The 25,804-nt window shown below is 36.1% G+C and overlaps 3 protein-coding genes, 1 long non-coding RNA gene and 1 pseudogene across 4 annotated transcripts; 2 read left to right on the top strand and 3 right to left on the bottom strand.

Annotated features, from left to right (window-relative positions):
* On the bottom strand, positions 1-2,801 carry LOC145631000 (sugar transport protein 8-like). Its single transcript, XM_081683110.1, has 4 exons — positions 2,684-2,801; positions 1,909-2,228; positions 712-1,338; positions 1-438 (listed from the first exon to the last, which is right to left on the bottom strand). Exons 1-4 carry the CDS (start codon positions 2,799-2,801, stop codon positions 1-3), a joined length of 1,503 nt encoding a protein of 500 aa, XP_081539236.1.
* Positions 2,802-10,132: 7,331 nt separating this feature from the next.
* LOC145633120 (uncharacterized) lies at positions 10,133-14,573 on the top strand. Its single transcript, XM_081685406.1, has 5 exons — positions 10,133-10,200; positions 10,482-11,098; positions 11,251-11,527; positions 11,669-13,243; positions 13,328-14,573. The coding sequence occupies exons 1-5, from the start codon at positions 10,133-10,135 to the stop codon at positions 14,571-14,573; spliced, it is 3,783 nt and encodes a 1,260-aa protein (XP_081541532.1).
* Positions 14,574-15,135: 562 nt separating this feature from the next.
* LOC145631001 (pathogenesis-related protein PR-1 type pseudogene) lies at positions 15,136-15,641 on the bottom strand (annotated as a pseudogene).
* Positions 15,642-19,615: 3,974 nt separating this feature from the next.
* LOC145632247 (uncharacterized) lies at positions 19,616-21,413 on the top strand. The gene is made up of 3 exons (XR_014112536.1): positions 19,616-19,678; positions 19,821-19,899; positions 21,073-21,413. It is a non-coding gene; the product is annotated as an uncharacterized LOC145632247 (long non-coding RNA).
* A 539-nt stretch (positions 21,414-21,952) lies between these two features.
* LOC145632246 (leucine-rich repeat receptor-like tyrosine-protein kinase PXC3) lies at positions 21,953-25,587 on the bottom strand. Its single transcript, XM_081684571.1, has 2 exons — positions 22,574-25,587; positions 21,953-22,455 (listed from the first exon to the last, which is right to left on the bottom strand). Exons 1-2 carry the CDS (start codon positions 24,933-24,935, stop codon positions 22,130-22,132), a joined length of 2,688 nt encoding a protein of 895 aa, XP_081540697.1. The 5' UTR covers positions 24,936-25,587; the 3' UTR covers positions 21,953-22,129.
* Between the last annotated feature and the right edge of the window lie 217 nt (positions 25,588-25,804).

Consider the following 25,804-nt stretch of genomic DNA (forward strand, 5'->3'; position numbering starts at 1 on the left):
CTAGGCTCCATTTTCCTGCTTAGGATCTTCATCCATGAATTTCTTCCACACAGGATGCTTCTTCCAAACTCGATCAGCAACAGCATCGATTGGGACACCTTTAGTCTCAGGCAATAGGAACACGACGAAGAAGCCCATGACAACAATCCACCCGGAGAAGAAGAGGAAGATGTAAGCTCTCATGTGACAAAGCATTGATAAAAAGGCTTGAGCAATTAGGAAGGTGAACAACATGTTGGAACTCACAGCAAACGCGAACCCTGCTGTTCTGGTTTCAATAGGGAAGGTTTCACTTGGTATAAGCCACCCTAGAGGCCCCCATGACCAAGCAAAGGACATCACAAACAAGCATGTTAGTATTACTACTAGAACTGCTGCTCCCTTTGGCAATGTATTGGTGTCTGTTAACTTCAGTATCAGTATTATTCCGATTGCAGTCTGCATCCAAACACGACCAATTGATTTTGTTAGTATCGAATGTACCAAGGCCCTGTTCTCTTCAACAGAAAACCAGTTTAGGACATGTAAAAACAAGTTATAATCAAATAAATAAGAAAGCATAACAATAAGTGATGCGCGCAAATTAGGCTTAACTCTGGCTATGTTCGGCAAAAGTAGTTGTTATAGTAGCTGTTAGGAAAAAGTTGTGAAACAAGTAATTTATAACTAGTCAAAGGAACTGAATAAAAGTGCAGTGAATAATGAAAGTACCTGACTAACAAACATTTGAACACAAGCTTGAAGTAGCAATATCCTTCTTCCAAACTTGTCGACTCCATAAACCGAAACCAAGGTACTAAACACATTAACAAGGCCAATAATCACAGCAGAAAGAAGTGATCCATTACTCTTAAACCCAACAGTTTGAAACAAAATAGGAGCATAAAACATAACTGCATTAATCCCAGTCATTTGTTGAAAAACTTGCATCAGAATCCCAATAACAAGAGGCGGTACACTCTGCTTCTTCTTTAACTCCTTGTAAGGGTGCTTCACTAACTTAGCCTGATCACATGCCTCCCTTATCTGTTCAAGCTCGGCCTCAACTTCGTCGACCCCCCTTATTTTCCTTAGCACTTTCCGGCCTTCATCAACCCGGTCTCTCTCGATTAAGCTCGTAGGAGTTTCAGTGATGATGATCCCTCCAATTAGCAGCAGAACAGCGGGAATTACTGCTAATCCAAGGGATATTCTCCATCCTATAGGGTGTAATCTTAAGGTTGCAAAGTTAACAAGGTTAGCAATAAGTATACCAACTGTGACTAGAAGTTGGAAGAGAATGTTTACTGCTCCTCTGTGTTGCATTGGTGCTATTTCGGATAAAAACAACGGCACTGCCTGCACAATTACCAAAATCGTACTCAATATTAGATTATCGACATCCAGAGTCACAAAGGACATTGATGTAAACTAGATTTAATACATGTCATATTGTCATGTACGGAATATGGCTCAATATTTTACCAACTAAGCTAGCTTACATCAACAAGACACAAAACATATTCACAAATGTAATTAGCCTCACCTCATTACCAAATTTTATAAATTGGATTTAATGCATGCCATATTGTCATGTAAGGCTCAATACTTTACTAACTAAACTAGCTGACATCGACATTATATTCTAAATGTAATTAACCTCAGCTCATTACCAAATTTTCATAAATTGGATTTAATGCATGTCATATTATCATGTACCGAATTTGTTTCAATACCTTACCAACTAAGCTAGCTGACATCGACAAGATAACAATATATATTTATCAAACCCAATTAACCTCAACTCATTACCAAATTCTCATAAACTGGATATTGTCATGTACAGAATAAGGCTCAATACTGCATAATACTTTACCAACTAAGCTAGATGACATCGACAGTATATTCATCAAATGTAGTAAAACTCACCTCATTACCAAAACCGACACCAACGCCCATGAAAACCCGGCCAATGATGACCATCCAAAGACGCTGAGATAGTGCACTAAATGCAGAACCCACCAAGAAAAACACAGCAGAAATCAAAATGGTAGGCTTTCTACCTTTAAGTGAGCAAACTTTTGATGCCAGAAAACTTGAAACAAGTGCTGATAAATACAAAGATGATGTGAATAACTGAAGATACTGATTATCAAATTTACAGTAGTTGTTTTCATGAGCATGTTGCTTTCTTTGGTACACTTTTGGGAAGAATTCTTTCAAGAAATCATCCATTCCTGTCACTCCACCTGCATTTATATAGAAATTAATAATCAATTTACACTTAATTACTGTTAAATACAAGATTAATCAGTGTGTTACTAGTGATCAAAAAATTTGATTTCTTTTTAACAATCTATAACTAATTAAAATATATGTAGCATAAGTCTACCCATTTAAAAACTCAACCAAGAATTACACAATTTTTTTCACTCAAAATTAGAAATATAACACGTAAAAATAACATGATACTCCGTAGTAGGTAACATTCAAGTGATCCAAAATCGATCAATTACTAATCTTAATTTTACCCCATCTTATACAAAATTTACCACCCAATATAACAAAGTCTACATATTAGTAACAATTACTCAAATGCTCGTATTAAACTAAATAAAGGTCATACATTTATTCATTCGTATCCATGATTTCACTAGAAATAACTCAAACAAAGTAACAATCTATAAAATTTTACTAGGTTTACCTGAAATGCCAATATCATAACCAAACATGAGGCCTCCACAAGCTGCTAGTAACCAACAAGTTACAACGTATGGGGTTATTTTCCCTGGAAAATGATCAAGCGTATTTGTTGTACCCATTTCTTCTTTAGGAGGAAGATTTCGCCGAAAGCAATTTTTATGCAACAAATTTGTTGTACTTATTGTTTTCACTAGATGAGAGGTTGTAACTCGTAACCCTAATACCCTACACCGTGTGATATATATAGTAAGTAGAAAAAGTAGTAACCAAACAATTGGTAATTAAGTTGGTTGAGCTTGTGTGACATACATATGTATAGAGTAACAATTGGAAATTAAGTTAATTGAGGTTGTGTGTTGTGTGATATGTATGGTAGATTACTAGCAATTAGAAATTAAATTGGTTGAGCTTTTGTTATGCAATGTGAGTTGATAATGACAATAAATTTCATTCTTATAACAGAACAATTGGCAATTATACTCGGATTAGTAGCTCAATCCCTTACAGATCAGACGTGGCAATCCAAGCTTATCTTTTTGTATTATTATAATTATTATTATTTTTTTTAAAACCGTATATTTATCTAGTTTGTTACACTATTACTCCGTATTCTGTTAAACTTTTTTTTTTAGGGGATTATTCTGTTAACCTTTATATCCACTTTTTATACAAGTATATATTTTTTTTACCTGCAAATTTTTTTTAAAAAAAGTTTTTTTTTTATGTAGTTTGTTATATAATTCTGTTAACATTTGTTTTTTTTTTTTTTTTTTTTTTTTTTTTTTGGAAACCTATTAACATTTGTTTAGTAACTATCCAATATACTATAAATTTTTTTTTTTGACATGGAAAATTTTAATTTTTAAGATTTTTCAAATTAAATATATGTAAAAGGATTGAGAAACTTCATATTATGCAAATGTTGCACATGCATGATTATTTTTCAAGTGCTCATATGATTTTAAACCACCTTCAATGCTACAAATGATAAGCAAGATTTCCATCAAAAATACTTGACTAATCATTAACTTCATCTTTATAATTTCTCCAACTTTGTCTATAGTTGAAAGGCTAATGTTTTCAGAAATACTTGTATATTTTAATAATTATAAGTTTTAAAAAAAAACTTTAGACTAGATAAAATTAAAGTGAGTTAAGGTAATAATTGGGGACTAAAGTTTTATACTTTTCACCTTTTGGGACCCGAAGTTTTTTCTTTCACCGTTTGGGACCTAAGAAAGAATTTTAAACAAATAAATTAACTATAGTTAAGCATTGGGACCTGTAGGGAATAATTCAAGCCTTAAAATCCCACTAGCTTGAACCTCACTGTGATCATACACTAAAGTACGGTGGCGTCCAAAAGGGAAGAAGATAGAGCAAAAGAGTCGTCAACAAGTTTTTTAAGGAACTTGTAAACCGTTCATAGGATGAAGGTTACACCCCTTAACGATCCAAGAGATCGTCAACTCCATAAGGTCTAGAACCAAATAAGGGTTCGGGGATGAAGGTACAAATCCAACCTAAAAGAGATTGAACCTGCCCTAATAATAGGCCTCTACTTTATTCTGATCGTATTCATGTGCGCTTTTTAATTAACATGCAATCAATAGGATTAACCATAAACCTGTTTATCTATGTTGGTTGAATATAATGCACAAATAAACTATTATTGGCGATCACTTGAATTATAATCATATTAACCCTAACAAGATTATTAATTATCTTATTAAGCGTGATTACAAATACAAATTCCCTTTAACATGCATAAAAGGTGTGATCAAGCAATAAATAATAAATATCAAGTAACATAATAATAATCATGATAATAATAATCATCATAAAATTATAATCATAATCAAAACAATAATAATCATAAATAAAATAATCATTATCAAAATAATAATAATAATATTCATAATCATCATAAATTATAACGATTATAATCATAATCATAATCATGTTAATATTAAAGCATAATAATAGCAAGATCATAGGCATGATACTAACAAGATTAATAACAAACCCTAGCATATCACTAAGCAATAAAAATCAAATCTTTAACCCTAACATGATACTAACAATCATAAATATTAGGAAGAACATAGGAAGCATCGTAACAATCATATTAAACATATTTGATATTATAACCTTTTCCCTAAACATGATATTAGGAATCATAATAACAATTTAAACATGATTTCTACATCATAATATCAATTAAAGTACTTACTTTGATGCCTCGTACCTCTTTCTAATAACAAAATACACACGTTAGTAACTTCAAGGAAAATAATAAACAAAGCAATTAAATTAAATAATTGAAAGAGAGATTTGGGACCAAACCCTCAGAAATTAAACCTTTCACGTCTAGAGCGAAGACAACTTCGAATATGGATAGGTGTTTCTAGATCTTGTGAATGCGGAATTTTGTATGAAAACAAGGTAAGAAAGAATTGAATGTATGAAAGAATGCTAATACTTGTGAATGAGGAGAATTGGTGAATGATAGATGTAGATGATGAATGATTGTAGGTGAGTGAAAACGGAATTTTTGATACGATATTTATAGAGAAAATCAGCCAAAAAAGATAATTTAACAAAACAGAGTCTGACGCACGCAAAACGAGGTTGGCGCCAACCCTGGCTAGCTGGCGCTAGGCACCCATGGCTAGCGCCAGGCGCTAATGGCTAGCGTCTGGCGCCAAGCCTGGTTCCAGGCGCCAAGGCCTGGGGTTGGACGCCAGTCTTGATTTTAACGCGTTTTCGAAAATCTGATAAGTTTACCGTACTGGAGGATAAAATAATATAATTTCTTCGAAAATGCTATTTGATTTTGATTAAAACTCTGAAAAGTCAACAAAGTCAACTTATCAATGCTAATTGAATTAGGAATGAAAAGAACCTTCTAGAAGAATCTAGAAGACTAAAACCATTCCTAATTGCATTAGGAACGATAAATCAAATTAGGCCCTCCCCTAGATCATTGGGCCGTACATAAAGCTCAAACCGGGCCCAGTTTGGTAAATTGGCCATAACTTCCTCAATATTCATCGGAATTGGGCTTATAATATATCGTTGGAAAGGTCTTTGCAAGCCCCATCCAACTACACCATTATTGGACCCATATCATGGACCAACCAAACTGGATTGGCTGTTTTCTTAAAATAAGTTTTCAAAAACAGAGAGAAGAGAAAAGAAATAAAAACTTTCCGCAACACTAGACCTTTCCACACTTTCGTTTCATTCGATTATGATTCGACGTGAAAGGTATTCATCATTGGGTTTGGTTTTGGGGAGACACAAATGGGTTTCTACAGGACCCACTAATTATTTTAGGTTTAATTTATTTGTAAAGAGAATTTTTATTGGTTTCTCAAAAAAAAATGAGTAACCGTGTTTACCCAAAAAAAATAAAAAAAAGGTGTCTTTTCAACTCTCGTTGTTCATCAGAGTACTCCTTCATCATCAACCTCCCTTTGAAAAAAAATTGAAGCTTTGAAGCTGATTTTAGTGCATAGAATTAGCGGTATATTAAGCATCTTAAAACATTTCCACCTCAATCAAGTCATGCATTTGTACCAAGTCAGTCAAGTCATGCATCAAACACAAATCATTTAACACAACAAAGTTCATTATATAATGGACCAACAAGGTTGTTCTAATTTCATTAAAATGCAAGGTAAGAAAACCATCTTCTTAATTCAATTATGCAACGACAAATGAATGCCTAAAGAACAAATACACAGAGTAGAAAAAAATTGCAATTTGAAAATTTTAACTACATCTCCTGTTTGGCTGTTTCACCATTTCATACTTGTGATTGTAGGCTGAAACATTGGTTTTGGGAGAGCAAGAAAAGGGAATTTGGAAAAAAAAAAACAAAAAAAACAAAGTAAATATTATATGAAGAAAGTTTGCTGCTATTTTTGGATGTTGGAAGCTGCATGATGTTGTGGATGTTGGATTAGGGATGGCAGTGGGGCGGGTCAAATGGGAGACCCGCCCCATCCCCGCCCCAATGGGGCGGGTATGGAGGGAGGTTTGGCGTGTGACGGGGCGGGGATGGGTCCAAAACTTAAACCCGCCACGGGTGGTGGGGCGGGTATGGAGGTTGTAGCAGACCCGCTCCAAACCCGCCCCGCCCCACCTAGACCCGCCCCGCCTAGACCCGTTCCTTACCCGCCTAATACCCAGCCCAAGAAGAATCTAGAGTATACTTATGAAAGGCCCAACACCCAAATGCCCAAATACTCAAGTCATAAACCTAAATTTTCATTTCCTCTACAGCCGCCATCTTCAGTTCTTCACTCTCTTTCAGTCTTTCATCTTCTTCCTCGCGAGTCAACACTCCCTGCCTCACTCATTCATCTTCTTCCTCGCGAGTCGCGACCTTCCCTCAATCACCATTGTTGTCCAGTTCATCTTGACATCTTCTTTCCCATGGTATTTATCTTGATTCTTGATTATTTTCGTATTTAATTATTTTGATTTTCTAATTGATTTTGAATTCTAATTTATTAATGAACAAATTCATCTAGATCTATTAAAGAATCAACTCTTTGTAATTTTAATTGTATGTTGCATTTTTTTTATTTAAGAGGTTAAGATCTGATGATTAGTATGATTATATTAGACAAATTATAATATATACCCACTAAATCACTATTTAAATTTTATTTCGTATGTATTAGTACTCAATTATAGGAATGTATGAATTTGAGAAATGCTGAAATAAATTTACCAATTAGAATGAGGAACCTAATTAAGAATTAAAAAACAAGTTTTGTACAAAGTTAGTAAACACAGTAGATTTTTAGCTTGTGAAAAATCAGTAAGTTAGTTCAAATAAATTGTTATAATTAATGTATTCATGTGATTATTTGGTGGAATAAATAATAATGAAAGCATAAATAATGTCACTAAGTCAGACATTGTTTTGTAGTGCTTATGGGTGGTGGTTACAGTAGGTGAGTTGAAGGAAGTGCAGCATCAATGGTTGGAGGAAATAGAAGATGGAAGTGATACCGGAGTAACCGAAGTGATCGATTAATTTTCATGCGTTTAGAATTTTATAACTTTGTATAATTTAATGGACTTGGATCTGTGAATTTTTCTAAGTATGAAACTGTATAATTAATGAGTTTGTAATTTTCTGGTGGACTTTGTAATGTTATTATTGTTGTCAGTGTGATTTTATTTCCATTTTACAGCAGGTTTGGGGCGGGTATGGGGCGGGTATGGATATCCAAGCAGGTGGTGGGGCAGGGATGGATCCTACAATGTACCCGGCGGCCGGCGGGTCGGGTATGGATTGTGGGTATTGGACCCGCCACGGGTGGTGGGGCGGGGATGGGTACAAAATTTTTAGGCGGGTACGGGTGTGGAGGTGCCATCCTCCGCATCCGACCCGCCCCGTTGCCATCCCTATGTTGGATGCTGTTGTTTTTGTTTTGAAATTTTGGATTGTGGTTTGCTATTTTAGTTTAAGGTAAAAAAATTGGAACATAGAAGGTTTTTTTTTTTTGCTTAAAAATTCTATAGCTGATGTTCACGATGTTTTTTTGGTTTGGAATAATTTTTTTTTTTTTTTATAACTCCAATTAATGCTCAAGTTGGTTAGTAAATTTTTCAGATGGGTTAAATGGCTTGAAATTTAACCACAGGTCCCAAACGGTGAAAAAAAAAAAGTCCAGGTCCCAAAAGGTGAAAAGTATAAAACTTTAGCCCCTAATTATTACCTTAACTCAAATTAAAGTTAATAAAGATACGATAAAATAAAGGTTAACCAATAAGATCATATACGACAAGATAATACTTCTTCCATCCCTAAATATAGTTCTCGTATTTTCTGGGCGCCTTTAAATGTTGTTCTCATATCATACTCCCTCCGTTTTTAAATACTCGCTCCATTTCTCTATGCGCAGAGAAATTGGAGAAAGTAATAAAATATGGAGGTAGTAGGGTAGTTGAGAAAATAAAAAATTATAAAAAGCAAAAGTAGTGGAAGAATAAGAGGACAAAGAGTATTATGTTGGGTCCACTAAGTGTGAGAAATAAATTAAATATTATAAAAGCTTTCTATAAAAGGAAATGAAGCAAGTATTTAAAAACGGTCGAAAAAGAAAAATGGAGCAAATATTTAAAAACGGAGGGAGTATTTTTTTCAATTTTTAGACACTATACAAATACCAAATTATGACCCTCATTTTGTTTTTTGTTTTATTCACTCGACTACCTTGTTTTGTCTCTTCAGATAGGAGGAGCGACTGAATTAGTATATATCAACATCATCAATAATGTGCGCACCTTATTATTGAATTGTATATTCTTTATGTGTAAAAAATTTACTGATTCCCTCTAGGCGCGCCTTGGGAGGGTTCTTCTTTCTAGCTTTCTGGCTAGGGTTTCCTCGTTTTTTGAGGCTTTTCTCGATCAAAGATCGAGAGTTTTGATCTGGCTTTAACCAATTCTTGTGTTGTTGATCCTTGTTCTGTTACTATGGCGGACTCTGTTCAAACCCTAGAGACTGTGGAGAAAGAGAGTGGTGACGGGGGTTCTGAAAAGGCGGCGAAACAGTCTGATCCCGATGAAGCAATCGATTGGGACGAAACTGGGGAAGATGATGAGGATGCCCGGATTGAACTAGCTTTGGTAGGTAAATTATGGACTAATCGTAAAATTAATGTTAATGATTTTATTGACACTATTAAGGGGGTTTGGCAGCCTAAACATGGGCTGGAGATCTCTAATATCGGGAATAATAGTTTCTTGTTTCAATTTTATCACTGGAGAGATAAGCAACGTGTTATGGAAGAGCAGCCATGGCACTTTGATAGACACGCTTTGATACTTGGTGAAACTGTTGACTCTGTTAAGCCCTCTGACATTGAACTTCATTACCTTCCCATGTGGATTAGAGTATATAATCTCCCTTTAAAGGGTAGGCTAAATTTTGCTAATGTGGAGAAGATTGGCAATAAATTGGGTATCTTTATAAAACTTGATACGGCTGCCAAGGTTAGCATTGATAAATCTGTCCGGATCCGTGTGATGGTGGATGTTCGAAGACCTCTCTTTAAGCATGTAAAACTGAAACTAAGGGGAGGGAGTGAAGAAGTGTTTGATGTTAAATATGAGAGGCCTCCATTATTTTGCTTTTCCTGTGGACTGATGGGGCATGGCCTCAAGGATTGTGAAGACTACAAAGAACTTGATGAGGGAGAACTTCCATATGGCGTTTGGATGAAGGCATCCCCGTGGAAACACAATGTTGGCAGTAGGGAGATAGCAGATAAAAAGGGAGGGGCTTGTGCTAGACCCTTATTTGTCACCAAACCGAAACACTCTGTAGAGAAGGAGAAAAGAGATTCTGTGCAAGTAAGGGAAGTGGTAGACAAGCTGGGTGATGTCGGCTTAGGCAATAAAGAAAATTAGGGAACCTCTAATGATGACAGAAGCATTAATAGCTTCACTTTCAGGAGTGGTGAAAAAGAGAGGGATGAGCTTGTGCAATCAGTGAGTCTGGAAAAAACAGAAAAGAGAGTGGATAGGCAAAATAAATCATGGCAGCGTGTCAATAGGGACATAGACCAGAGTATGGAAGGTAGTGTGAACATCTCAAGGGAAAAAAGAAAAAAAATTGGAGATGGAGAGTAGGAGCAATTGCACTAGTATGATGATAGATGGGTGTGAAAGCAATAAACGGAGAGTTGTAGACAAAGTTGCTGAAAAGGTGGCGAGCCCCACTCAAAGGGCTCTCGGTGACCAATGAGTTACATTATCTCATGGAATTGCAGGGGCTTGGGTGGCACCCCTGCAATCAATGCTTTGAAACGTATTTTGTTTCTGGAATGCCCCCAAATGGTGTTTCTTTCGGAGACTCGGTTGAAATCTTTTGAGTTTGAAAAAATAAAACAAAAAATAAAGTTCGATTGTGCCTTGGTGGTGGATTGTGAAGGGGAGGGGAGGAAGAGAAGTGGAGGTTTGGCATTTATGTGGAAAGACACGGTGGATGTTGCTGTGAGATCCTATTCAAAGAATCATATAGATATAGTAGTGAATTTGGATAGGAAAAAAAATTGGCGTTTTATAGGACTATATGGCCATCCCGAAGATGAAAACAAGCACAAGACGGGTCTGCTTCTTAAAGGGCTGTGGGATAACCAGGAAAGACCGTGGCTATGTGGGGGAGATCTCAATCTCATGATGCAATCTTGTGAAAAAATGGGAGGTCGAAGTTTTTGTAGTGAGGAAGCGGATGTTCTGAGAGAAGTCGTGCAATATTGCAAACTTGAGGACCTTGGTTACATTGGCCACAACTTCACATGGTCAAATAACCGAGGAGGGGCGGACAACATTCAAGATAGGCTTGACCGTTTTCTTGCAAACCGTGAGTGGAGGGATCTATTCCCAGGTTCTTTCGTGACGCATTTGTCCAAAAGGAAGTCAGATCACCTTCCGATCCTCTTATGTATTAAAGAAGGCCTTCATATCGCAAAGAAAAAGACGAAAAAAAAAAGATGTACCGGTTTGAAGCAATGTGGCTTCGCGATGAAAATTGTGCAGAGATTATCTCTAGTGCTTGGGAGAGAGGAGGCGATATTTGTTCGAAAATTGCCTTCACCTCGTCAAATTTGAGTGCATGGAGTAGGGAGAAATTTGGCGATTTTATGAAGGAGTTACAGGCTTGTAAGGGAAAGATGGAGGAGCTCATGGGTGAAATTCAAACAGAGGAAGTGATTGCTCAAATGAGAGCAATTGATGACAGAATGGATGAGCTAGCTGGAAAAAAGGGAGGAATTGTACTAGAAACAAAGAAGCAGACAGGACTGGCTGAAGCATGGTGATAAAAACACTACGTTTTTTCACAACAAGACGAAGCAAAGAGCCGCTCGAAATCAGATAAAAAAAAATAAAAGATGCGGCTGGGACTGAGTTCAACGATGAAGAACAAATTTCAGAGGTTTTTGTGAATTATTTCCAGGAACTTTTTGCAAAAAAATAGTCATGTCGAACTAGAGCCAGTGATCGAGAAGGTAGAACCGGCAGTCAATGAGCAGCAATACAATGACCTTGCGGCACCTTTTACAGCAGATGAGGTTCGCACTGCACTCTTTCAGATGCATCCGACAAAAGCCCCTGGGCCCGACGGTATGTCTGGAATCTTTTTTCAGAAATTTTGGGATGTTGTTGGTGTGGATGTAGTGAGTAAAGTGTTAGATATTTTGAATAATGATGGTGACATAGGTACTATTAATCAGACTCATATTGTACTAATTCCGATAAAGAAAGAGTGTGAGTCTCCTGTTGATTATAGACCTATAAGTTTATGTATTGTTTTGTATAAAATTATCACCAAGGTACTAGCAAATAGATTGAAATTAATACTACCTTTTATTATTCACGAGTCGCAGAGTGGTTTTGTTCCGGGCCGGTTGATCACTGACAACATTTTAGTTGCTTATGAGTGCTTCCATTATCTCCGAAAGAAGAAAACAGGGAAGAAAGGGTTCTTGAGCCTTAAGCTGGATATGAGTAAAGCCTATGACAGGGTTGAATGGGAGTTTCTGCAGGGTATGATGTTAAAATTGGGGCTTCCGGAATACTTAGTGCATTTAATTATGAAATGTGTTAGCTCTGCGGAATTTGAGGTACTTGTAAATGGGCAACCTTCGAAGAGGTTTAAGCCTAGCCGAGGGCTTAGACAAGGGGATCCTTTATCCCCGTTCCTTTTTACGATGTGTGCGGAAGGGTTGTCAGCTTTGCTCCGGGACGCAGAGAGGAGAAATATAATTCATGGAATTAAAGTTGGGAGAAATGTTGCCCCTATCTCTCACTTATTTTTTGCAGATGATAGTCTCCTTTTTGTGAGGGCAACAGAGGAAGAGGTGGATAATGTGTTAGGAATTCTCTCCACCTACGAAATAGCTTCGGGTCAGAAACTGAATATGGATAAGTCAGAGGTGTCTTTTAGCAGAAACATTGAGCAGGAACGGAAAACCACGCTTCAGATGAAGTTATCGTTTAAGGTTGTCAAAGGACATGACAAATATCTTGGGCTCCCGACTTACATTGGGAGTTCGAAGAAAAATGTTTTCCAGAATATTCAGGATCGAATTTGGAAGAAATTAAAGGGGTGGAAGGGAAATTTTTTGTCACAAGCAGGGAGAGAAGTATTACTCAAGTCCATAGCTCAAGAAATTCCAACATATGCAATGCAATGTTTTTTGATTCCCTCTAGCATTCTCAACGATATTGAAAAATTGTGTCGTCAATTCTTTTGGGGTCAAAAAAGGGAAGAGAGAAAGCTGTGTTGGATAGCCTGGGACAAGCTCTATGTATCAAAGAAGGAGGGAGGGCTTGGTTTTAGAAATATGAAGAATTTTAATAAGGCTCTGCTCGCAAAACAAGTGTGGCGTATAATGTTGAATGAAAATTCTCTTGCGGCTAGAGTTCTTAAAGGAAAGTATTTCCCTCACACGACATTGATGGAAGCTAAAGTGTATTCAAACTCGAGCTACACTTGGAGATCGATCATGGGGGCTAGAGATGTTATCCTGTAGGGCGCAACGAAATCAATTGGAAATGGCTCAACTGTTCATATATGGAATGATCCGTGGGCTCCAAATCTCCCTAATTTTAGGATTGAGACGGAACAAAGACTTGATGAAGGAGAGCCTATTTATGTGCGTGACCTCTGGAGTGAGAATATGTGGAATTTTTCTACTGTTGCTGGCAGATTTTCTACTGTGGAGATAAATGAAATATGCAAGCTTCTTGTTCCTCTATTTGATAGGAGAGATTCTTGGGTATGGCACTACACAAAAAATGGAGATTTTTCGGTCAGAAGCGCATACAATCTGCTTACTGTGGAGCAGAAAAATGCTGAAGCGTCTACTTCGAATGCGAGCTGCAATTTTAATTGGGCAACTGTCTGGGATGCAGAGGTACCACCCAAAATTAAATACCTTGGGTGGCGTGCTATAAAGGGAGTTGTAGCTGCTCGAGTAAGCTTGGCTAAGAGAGGTATAATGCTATACACAACTTGCCCCATGTGTGGAAATGCTCCTGAGAGCATTCTCCATATGCTTGTTTACTGTGAAGATGTGAAACGCCTCTGGTACCTATCTCTGTTGAGGTTGGTGGTGGAAGATTATGATGGTGATGCGTTCGATAAATGGATATGTTCCATCCGAAAGAAATACAAAGAACCCCCCTGGTGGGACTTATTTTGGAGCATACTGTGGGGTATTTGGCTAAGAAGGAACGCTTGGGTGTTCGAGGGACGGAGAAAGGAAATGGATGAAATTTTGCATAAGGCCATGAGTATGGTTGGGGAATACGAACAAGCAAAGGATGCTCCAAGCCTGCACTCTGATCCGCAACAGTTAGCTGATCGTTGGCTTCCACCTTCACAAGGCTTGATCAAAGTTAATTCAGACGCAGCTACTTCTAATCCAACTTATGTGGGACTGGGGGCAGTGATGCGTGATATGAGTGGAGATGTGGTGGTCTCGTCTTGCTTGCGATTGAATGGGAAATTTGAGGTTGATGTTGCTGAAGCTCTAGCAATGAGACATGCTACTGCTATTGCTATGGAGTCGGGTTTTAATGCTCTATGTTTGGAGACGGACTGCTTGAAGCTTTTCAATCATTTAAGGAAAGGGATGACCCCCCACACAGAGTTCGGCCTAGTTGTTAATGATATTCTTCATCTTACTCGCCAATGCCAAACTTGCTCTTTCTCCTTTGTGAAGAAGGCTGGGAATCGAGTTGCACACGAGTTAGCTAAATTGAGTTTTTCTTTTGATGTTTTTAGAGTCTGGATGGAAGAGGTGCCTCCGGGTATCTCTGTTTTTGTATCGAATGATTTGAGTTCTCTTGGTTGATTAATAAATTTGCTAGCTCGATTTTCGTCAAAAAAAATAATAATAATGTGCGCACCTTTCCCACATATATTAGTAGTGTGTTAAGTATATCGTAGTCTTTTTTCCTTTTTTTTTATTATTTTTAATTGTAATCTTTTAATATAAGGGTATTTAAATAATTTTACACAAAAAATTTACTAAAATAAGAAAGTTTTACTTTGTTGAACATAATTAGGTATTAGATTTTTTTTTTTTTTTTGAGAGAGAAAAACGGAGGTATTAGATGAAATGACTTATTCAATTTATTCTAATCTTCAAAAGGTTGAAATAGTGCAATAATAATTTTTTTAACCATCAAGGGTTCTATGCAATATTAGACTATATCGACAATGGCGAAATGTTGTAACAAAAAATTAGTTAAGTTGTTGTATATTTTACGCCTCAAAAGCAAGGTTGGATATGAAATGTTGTGTCAATACATTACACGCATCAATTATATTCATGTATACAAAAATGTTTAACCGATATGAAGAATTATACAAAAAATGGCCCTAACACATAGAATTTTCCTACCAACAAATGCTTAAAAAGGTCTTTCTCCTATAACATTTCCAGGAGGATAATAATTGCAAGTAATAAAAGTGCCTCCATTTTGACACCTTTCTTTGGCACATCCAACACTTTGTGTATCTTTCCAAACAATTTGTGTGTAATGCCCACACATTTCTTTGCAATTATTAGAACCATAATCATAATTGGGCTTTTCACCGGCCTACAAATCCACGGCTTCAGTTGGGCTTAATTCACCAGGACTCATTGCAATGTTCTCACCATATATTGGGTTATTTGAGTGTTGCAATTTGCAATCTACGGCCCTCTCTTTAGCATACGATCTAGCAAAGGTTGCAAGAGTTTCGTTCCAAACTAAAGGGGGTTGCAATGCTGCAAGACGAGCCGCATTGGTTGGTGCAAGATATTGAAGTTTCCAATCAAATAAGGATGTGGCCAAACAAATATGAGCCATGGTTAGCCCACTTACCAAAACAATGGCTAAGGAAATATTTGAAATAGCCATTGTTTTGGGGTGAGTTTGAAACCTAGGAGAGTGGGAAAATGAAAGATATGAAAAAAAAAGTTGGGGAATTATGTATATATAGGTGGTTTTGTGTTAGTTTTTTGTTAAAAATAATAATGATGGTGCTTAAACATAGGGATGGTCCATTGGCCTCTTTTTTTTTTTTTTTTTTTTTTTTTTTTTTTTTTTTTATGGAATGTGAAATTTAGAATCTAATAGAAATTAGCTTAGGTGTGCTATTCTTTTAACTAATCAATAATTGGTGATATTATATTCTATTTATATCCAATTTTTATTGAATGCTTCTTTGGTTGACATACTTGACAATAAAATGTATTGGAAATTAGAATGTAGAAATCCCATACATTACACCTTAAATAAATGTTTCAAAGTTCATAGAAATTGAAGTTAAAGATATCACAATTTGCAATTTCATTTGTTCCTAAAAAAACTCTTGCTAAATTATGAATAGAATTTTGTTTTGTTTTAAAAGATGAAAATCTATTTTATAAAAATTAAATATACGTATATATATTATATACCATGTATGTATATAATATACTAACCCCTCTATTACAACACAATACTCATTTGCTATTCTTATACTATAAAGTTAGCCAAACTTGCTTATATACTCAATAATAAATTAAATAAGATAAAGATTTAAATGTTAGTACTTAGTAGTAAATTTATCGCTAAGTATCATCATACAAATGAACGAAGGCAGTAGCATTATTTTCTCTCAAAAAAAAAAAAAAAAAAGGCAGTAGCATTATTTCTAAGAGCATCTTCAATGGCAAGCTACAACATATTGTAGCTTGTCTTGCCACATCATATTTTTAAGCTACAAAGGTTTCAAGCTACAAAGTTCACATTGGTTGATAATTAGATATATTAGTTAATACTATTCTCTCTCTAGCTTTTTCTCTCCCAAAACCCTACCTTTCTCAAAAAAATTTCTCCGACCATGAGGCTCGCCGGCGGGGCGTGCGGCTCACCGCCCATGCCACAACGTCGGCGAGCCTCCGATCTACTTCCTTAGGGTGTTTTTTTCATTTTTCGTTTTGGTTTTTTGTCCGGTCGGCCTAGCAACTTGCACCGCTACCCCTTTTCGGCCGCCTCTTTTCCTCACCGGCTTTGTAGCCGGCTTGCCGTCGTTCTTCTTTTCCGCTTCCCCGCCGTGTCTCTGCTCCACCGCCTTGCCCGTCGTTGCGTCGGTTTGTAGGAGAATGGGGAGGGAGAGTTTTGAGTCCCTCGCGTAGGGACGTTCTTAGTCTGGTGTTTCCAGCCGTCGCGGCCGCGGTTCAGGGGTTTGTGGGGTTTGGGCCTCTCGGGCGGGTCTCTGCGGTTCGGGCTTCACTGTTCGGCGGTGTGTGGTTTGGGTTGGTGAATCTCGGAGTATTGGTGGTGGTGCTCGGATGGGCTGCGGGGTCGGTTGTTATGGTCACGTTCTTAGTTCTCGTTTTTAAGTTTCCTTCTGTTTTTTCTATTAGTGGTGTGTGCAGTGTTTGGGTCTCTTTTTTATGTCTTTGTGTGTGTGGTTTATTCGGGTTTGTTATTTTTTCTTTTTGTGTGGTGAGTTTGTGTGCTATGGGGAGTGCAGATCGGTGTGCCGATCTTCTGGTGCAGGATTTGAGCCGGGTTTTTTGGCTATGGGGCTTTGGTTTGATCTTCTTTTGGTTTGGGCTGAAGGGTTATGCTTCCAAGATGAAATCTGTGTTTGAATCGGAGATTGTCTTGTCAATGATAAAGTGTACGACACCAAATTTGAATTCAGGTCGAGGTGTACAGGCTTCTGAGTCAATGAAGGTTCACGTCAGAAACTACAACTTATTATCAGACCCCTTTGCAAGAGGCTGCATAGGACAGCGTTATATGAGACAAGGGTATTTCAAGAAGTCAATTTGCGCGTGCAATTGTAGTTTATTTTATTTCGAACTTGTAATTAATTGGTTCAATTGTCTTTGTATTGTTCGATTACGTTTTCTTATGTAAGTGTCGTATGGCTTATTATTAATGAATTTTAATCTCCCCCCTCAAAAAAAAAAAAAAAAAAAAAAAGTTCACATTGGTTGGCTACAACATCTTGTAGCTTGCCTCATCAAACAATTGTTTAACTTTTTTTTTTTTATTTATTTATGTTTGATATTTTATTAAAATTATTAGATAATATAATGATTTTTTATTTACTACTATATCATAGATTATTGTAGATTTTTTTTTATATAATATGTTTACCTTTTTAGTTTTTTTTTTTTTTTTTTAGGGGAGTTTACCTTTTTAGTTTACAAATATATAATACCACCAAAAAAAATAAAAATTTCTGATTCGGAAAAAGTAAAATATTAAAAAGAGTGTGATTAAGATAATATATAAAAATAAATAAATAAATAAATGACTGAAACATATCATAAGTACTGTATATTTTATCTAACACACATAGTATTCCAACTGCATTATTTTTTAAATTAAAAAAAAAAGTATTTTCTCTAAATTTCAAGCAGTGTTGCAGAGCATCTCCAATGGTGTTTTTTAAGGACTTGCTTGCAAATATGAAAAATAATAAAAGTGTTGCTTAACCATTGGAGCACTATTAAAATACCTGCTCTACACTGCTTGAAAATATTAAACATTTATAAATTAAATTAAAAATATCATTTTTTATCTTTTTCTACAAAAATAAATATTAAGATATTATTTTCATTATTATCAACAGACATATAGATTTTTTTTTTTTTGGTGAAGCCGAGGGGCAAGCCCCAAAAAGGAAGAGCAAAGAAACGAAGACAGAACAGACATATAGATAAGTGATATTGACTTTTTTTTTTGTGAGAAGATTTTTTTTTTAAAAAAAAAAAAAAAAAAAAAAAAAAAAAATAGGAGTTTACAAGACAATAGGTTTCGCGTAACAAATTCACTCGTAATGTAATGATTGTAATATGTATCTTTCACTTTTCATAGTTTTTTTTAATTATTTTATTTTTATTTTTACAATTTTAAATAAAAATAATATTGATGTGGCAAATCAAGCTACAACTATCATTGAAGTACTTTGTAGCTTAAAAAGGTTGTAGCTCTAAAAGTTGACATGGCAAAGCAAGCTACAAGCCTTTGTAGCTTACCGTTGGAGATGCTCTTAAGTGAGCAGTGTTGCTCATTGAAGCAGGTCTTCCAATGTTGTTCCAATGGTTAAGCTACATCTTTAATACTTTTTAAATTTGCAAGCAAGTCCCTATAATAAACCATTGGAAATGCTCAAGTATTATTATAAAAAGGGACGGTGGGAATAGGATTAATATAACCATTTTTTTCCCTAAAATTTTAAGAGTTTTAGGCTATCATTCTTAAATATCAAGTAATTATTTATTACAAAGTACATTATAAATTTATAATGTCTAATTTTTATTAATTCATATTATGCAATAAAAATTACTCTGCACTACAATTTAATTTTAAAAAAGAAAAAACATATCACCCAAAGTAATCACTAATTATAAATTTATAATTTTGAAAAAAAAGAAGGGGAAAATCCAGATTTTATCTTCTGAGATAAATCTGTAAATATATGAGGAGGGAGGTTAGTTATGCATTTGCAAATGCATAACAAATACTAAAATATTAAAAAGCACATGGGGGTGAGAGAAAGGAGGAGAGAGATGGGTAAGTGGGGCCATTTTTTAAATGTACCGTTGAAAGCTTATATAGTACCATTGACTATGTAACGATACTATTTCTATCGTAGTGATACTATTTTTACACGTAGTGAGTATCACTGAAAGAATATATAATACCACTACATACATAAATAGTACCACTGAAATGTTCAATGATACCATTTAATCATCTAGTGATACAATTAATCACCCAGTGGTACTACTCTAAATTCAGAAATGCATTTACGTGAAATGAACCCCATGCCCCTCGTTATATATTTACTCATACATAACTAACCTCCCTTTGGAAGGCCTCGGAAATATATAGCTTCTCAAAGCATTCCAGAGTTCGGAGAAGATGACATCTAATTTAAAAGTGTCAGATGAAATCGACCCAGGTGCGTGACATGCGTCGTCTGCTGCTTGTTAAATTTACACTTTTGTGGTTCTGAATGATATTTGTGGGACCGCTTTACTGTACATCATGCGCAAAACTAAAAGCAACAGCTTTGATTTTTGGGAATTTTCAATTTCATTCAGCTTACAGAGTTTATTAAAAGCTAGGATTTCAATTACTATCAAAGGTTCTAGGCTTCTTTCTCCAGTCTTTCATTTCTGGGTACGTATTTTTTTATGTTTTTACTATTGCTGCAATTTATCATTCAACTATCTTTTCTATAATTTAGCTCAATTTCTATTTGTTTTTTTTTTTTTTTCCTTTTAATTGGATCACCATTTTAGTATTTGGAATGAAATTGTAGGAAAAAGTTAGCAATTAATCATGTATGAAGTTTGATTTTTGGAAGTGTCTTAAATATTAACCACTCCAGTTAGTCTAATGCTATGTTTGGATAACAAAAAAAGAAAGGGAAGGGAAAGGGAGGGAGACAAACTTCCTTGTTTGGATAATATGTTAGGGGAGGGGGAGGGGGAGGGAGGGATCCGTTTTCCCTCCTCCTTAATAAAGTTCATCCCTTTAAAATTGGAGAGATTTGGAGGGAAAATGGAGCTCATCATTTCCTCCTATTTCCCTCCCTTCCATTTTCCTTCTAATTTGTTATCCAAACATAGCATAAATGCTCGCATACTCATGATTAACTACTCCAATTAATCATAATTAACCACTCTAGTTAAGTGGCTAATCATGATGATTATGTAGTTTCAGAACCTTCCTGGATTGGAGTGGTTGATCATTAAAACATTATAGTAGTCATATTTTAATCGACCACTATAAAATTTTCATTAAAACTTATATAATATGATTTCGTGGTATAGAAAGTTTAGAGACTATGTCATCTTCGCTAATTTTCTATTTTAACTTCAATGGTCAAGCTATTTTTAATATTTTGCAAGCAAGTTCCTAGTTACTACCATCAGAGATGCTAAGATACTCGTATCACTTCATAAAGTCGTCGTTCTCATGTAGTCATGTTATTATTTAGAAGCACATAGTGAGAGTTTTAGTAGATTGAGTGTGATAAAATTTTCGTACATAGAGCAGAGGTAACAAGAAAGTATTTTCTATGTGGGATTATGGAATGTGGGTAGAATTTTTTGTGGATGAGAGTATAATGACTTTCCTTTTCAATCAATATAAATTGTGTAAAACAAACTTGTGTTATTTTTCTAATGGAATATAATGAATGTGCATCATTATTAATACCTCCGTTACATGTTACGTGCAATGATTAGACATTTTCCCTTTTTGCTTTATTATATGTCAAATCGTTGCACATAACCTGTAACGGAGGTAGTATTATGTGTAATGAACCTATTAATTTCTGTTTTGCAGCTTGAATATGTCTGCCAAGTATATAGTCGCATCACTCTTGGGATCGTTTGGTATTTCATATGTGTTTTTTTATCTTGCTGCTGACAAGAAGATTTTTGGAGGCAAGTTGAACAATCTTTACTCAACTCTAATGATCTTGGCTCAGTATTCTCTTTCTTTTTACAATTTGCGAAATACTAATTGTACTGCATAATGAACCAGGCACAACTCCAATGACTGTTTCTAACAAAGATTGGCGGGAAGAAACTGACAAGAAGTTTCAGAAATGGCCTCGCACGGCTGGCCCTCCGGTGGTCATGAACCCCATCAGTCGCCAGAATTTCGTCGTCAAACCCAAAGATTCCTAGATATAGTGTCTTTGTTGTTGTATCAAAAAAAAAAAAAAATCTCTTTAATTGTTTCTTATCTTTATGTGTAGGATTGCAATGAGTTACTGATACGATTGTTGTATGTAAGAATAAAATAGTGCAATATCTGTGATTCAGTGAATACTACAGACTACAGAGTAAGAGGGATGGATGTATGTGACTTACCCCTACCACAACAGAGAGGTTGTTTCCAATTGATCTTTAGTAAACCATTTTGATATCGGCCATATTTATTAAGAAGTTGAAGAACAATGACATTCAGTCCATGGAAATGGACATAATACCACTAGTACATTTAAAAGTAACAAATTTTGGGTTCCGGATGTACTCTTAGCCAAAACATTGCGATATCGTGGCCAGGATGCAGTCTGAGGTTGCATTATACTGGACTACAGAACAGTCTCAAATCTAAGGTTTCTCGAGGACAGTATGTATGCAGTTCTATGTAAGGAGCTGCATACGTCCACCTCGTTGATTAGAAGATTGTAAAATCTAAATCAAGGCCTTGAAACTACAACATACTTCTTTTTGGGAATTTAATCATACAATTATGAAGTGGATTATACAGAATGGCAAAATAAAACTCATTCCTGCCAAAAACTAGTGATATTATGTGATAATTCAAGCTAAGGCTTTAAAATCACATCTCATAATCAATCTTTGCTTGATTGCATTTGCATAGATCAAATCTATTTCTCCTTAACCTCTTGAAGCATTTCAATAACTTTTTTCATCTTGGGTCTTTTGGCGGGCGTGGTATCTGTGCACTGCAATGCAACCTTCAAAGCTGCAAGCATTTCTTTTCTCCAAGCAAATGAAACTGTGCTAAGCCTTGCATCGAGTATCTGCTCCGGAGTTTCCCCCCTCATCGGAGCACTTTGTACCCACTTCACCAAATCTGCTCCCTCGCCAAATGCCTCCTCGACTGGTAGATGTGTTGTAAGAATTTCAAGCAAGATAACACCATAGCTGTACACATTTCCTGGTGCAGTAACTTGCATTGTGTATGCATACTCTGGTCACCAAAGCAAGAGTTTCTTCAGCAAGTTAGCATTAAGAATGCTCATAATATTATTAATACACTGACAACACGGATTAAAGATAGAAAAGAAATTTTGAATGTCAGAACAGACCTGGGGGAATATAACCAAATGAGCCGGCAACTGCACTGATACTTGCAGTTCCTCTGGATGGATCAAGAAGCTTTGAAATCTCGATCTCAGCAACTCGAGGACTCATGTTTGCATCTAAAAGTATATTACCGGAAGAGATATCAAGGTGAATAACAGCCACACTATGAAGAAATGCCAACCCTTCAGCTATTCCAATGGCAATGGAGAGCCTAGTAGGCCAGTCGGGTTCATACTCAGGTTTCTTTGTATTCTCATGAAGAAGTTGGAACAAGGTTCCATTGCTCATGTATTCATGCAGCAAAAGGGCAACATCCTCATAAATTACAAAACCGAGGGGTCTCATCAGATGATCATGGTTTAGTCTTCCCAACCTTTCAAGCTCCCTTATCATCTTGTTCTGGTGGTGAATTATGGTCTTGTCCACTGATTTAAGACTTCTTACCAAGAGAATGATCCCTGAGGGCATGGTCGCCTTGTAAACTGTGCTAAAAGTCCCGCTGCTAAGCTTGTTTGTGTCCTTGAAAGTTGCCTTAACAACAGCATCAAAATCTATAGCTTGCCTGAAATTTTCAACAAAGATATTGCCTGCAGTTATCAGTGGTTTGCTAGTAGCACTATCATCCACAATGCCTATGTCTTTGGCCGAATTTTCTTGTTTCTCTCTCATCATGAACAGCAGAACCACCACGGCCACAGAAATGAAGACTGCCAAACCAGAACCAATAACAGCTAATACGATCCTGTAAGATATCTTGTGAGTATAGTTATCCTGATCACCTCCATTGTCACAAGATAAACTCAATGGCTGACCACATAGAGCCTTATTTCCTGAGAAGCTAGAATTTAGGCTTTTCTGAAATGGTACAAAAGCAGGTATAGGGCCAGTGAACAAATTGTTCGAGAAATTAACTTCTATCAAACTTAGCATGCCTTTGAGTGCTGAAGGTATTGATCCAGACAGTCGATTGTTGGACACATCTAATGAAACCAACTTGTCGAGCTTCCCTAACTCCGGTGGTAGAGGTCCATGGAGATGATTGAAGCTCAAATTCAGCGATATCTGCAAATTTTTCAGGCGACCAATATCAGGAGGAATTGTGCCAGTTAGATAATTAGTGGCCAGCTGCAAATCCAGTAATTTAACACAATTCCCAATCTCATGTGGTATTTCTCCTCTCATAGAATTTTGACTCAACAGCAAGAATTGCAATCTAGAGGTGTTGCATAAATCAGCAGGTATGGTGCCATTGAATTTGTTGTTGCTAAGATCAAGCTTGTTAAGATTTCTGTTACGAAGAATTGACTCCGGTATATCCCCAAACAGGCTATTTTCAGAAACTATCAATTCCTGCAAATTACTGAGCTGCCCTAGTTCAGGAGGAATGATGCCAGTAAACCCATTCGAGGCCAAGTTCAAGAGAGTGAGGTTCGAGCAACGAGCAAATTCCACAACAATCTCCCCTGAAAGATTATTGTTGTTAGCCTCAAAATATGTAAGGCTAGTTAAATTCCCAACAGATTTTGGAATACTGCCTATAAGATTATTGTTCCCAACTCGAATGCTCGATAGGTTATCACAGCTCCCAATCAATTCAGGAATTGTTCCTGTCAACCTGTTCTGAGTAAGCACTAAAAACTCCAACTTCCCCTTAGCAAACAGCCCCTCTGGTATAGACCCATCAAGTGAATTCGAGTGAAGGTTCAACAACTCGAGTTCAGACACCGAACCCAAACTGTCAGGAATTTCACCACCCAAATCGTTCTCATAAGCAGCAAATACTCTAAGATTAGTTAAATTTCCAACCCATTTCGGAATTGAACCATTCAACTTGTTACCAGATACCTGAAAATCCTGCAATTCTACTAATGCTGCAAGTTCATCAGGTATCCTACCAACAAGAATATTGTAAGAAAGGTTCAACGCTTTAAGATTCTGAAGTTTTCCAAACTCAATAGGAATTGAACCCACAAATTTATTAGTAGACAAATCAAGAAACTCAAGCTCAGCTAAACTACCAAAAACAGTAGGAATTGGCCCAGAAAAATAGTTATTTGACAAGTCTAACCATTTCAATGCTTTGAGGTCAGAAATTAGAGTGACATTACCTCTAAGCCAACGGCTAGAAAGATCAAGAACTTCAACAGTTTGATTTGAACTACAGACAATACCTCTCCAATTGCAATAATCTGAACTATTAACACCCCAACCTGGTACCCCAATTTCTTCATTTAGTGCAAACATTGTAGTTTGATCAGGGAGTTCAGACCTTACTATTGTTAGAAACCCAACAATAAGCAAAATTGAGGAAAAAAATCTTGGAATTTTCTCAAATTTTGTGTTTTCTCTTTGAAATGAGCACATTTTTTCTCTCTTTCTGTGCTTTTGCTCTCAAAATTCAGTTAACTTTCCAGAATTAGAAAGTACAATGTGGGTATGAAATGAAACACCCACAAAATCAAACAAAATCTAATACAAAATTATCAATAACCCAGATAAAAATTTTCATTTTTTGGAGGAACCCATGTAAGAAAAAATAACAAATGGAAAAAATCAGTGAAAAGTTGCAAAATATTCAAACACCCAGATGAAAAAATTTCATCATTTTTAATACACAATGTGGCTATGAAACTGAATACTCAGAACAGCAAACTTAATCCAAATGCAAAAAAATCAAAAACCCAGATGAAATTCTCATTTTTGGAGAACCCCATGAAAGAAACTTTCCAAATTATGAAAGAATAAAAAATAAAAAATAAAAAAACTAATTTTGAAAAAACACCATTAAAGTAGAGCTGAAAGTGAAAATGTGCACATATGTGTGTTTGAAAAAAGGAAAGCTGAAAGTGGAACTTTTGAAGAAAGCAAAATCAAAGGAGAAATTGGGGCAATAGTAACATAAAAGGGCGGTTTAATTTAATTTGTTTTTTGTTGGTAATGAAATGAAATAAAAGGAAAGAGACACATTGATTGCAAAGGACCAAAACAGGTAATGTAATGAAATGTAGTGTAACTTTATGGTAAAGAAAGGAGGGAAAAGGGAAGAAGAAAGAAGGTGAAAGTTGAAAGAATGAAAGAAGCATACAAGATTACAGAGTTACTGTATTCACTAATTTCACGGACCAGGTGTTTTCCCTTTGTCCTACGCTCACTGTCACTTCCTGTTCCAGACACAGGGAGAGACGGGCGTTCATTGGTTTTTTTGTTAGGGCCGGGCAACCTTAGCATTGATT

This window comes from Chenopodium album, chromosome 5 (assembly GCF_948465745.1).
Source record: "Chenopodium album chromosome 5, dcCheAlbu1.1, whole genome shotgun sequence".
NCBI lineage: Eukaryota > Viridiplantae > Streptophyta > Magnoliopsida > Caryophyllales > Amaranthaceae > Chenopodium > Chenopodium album.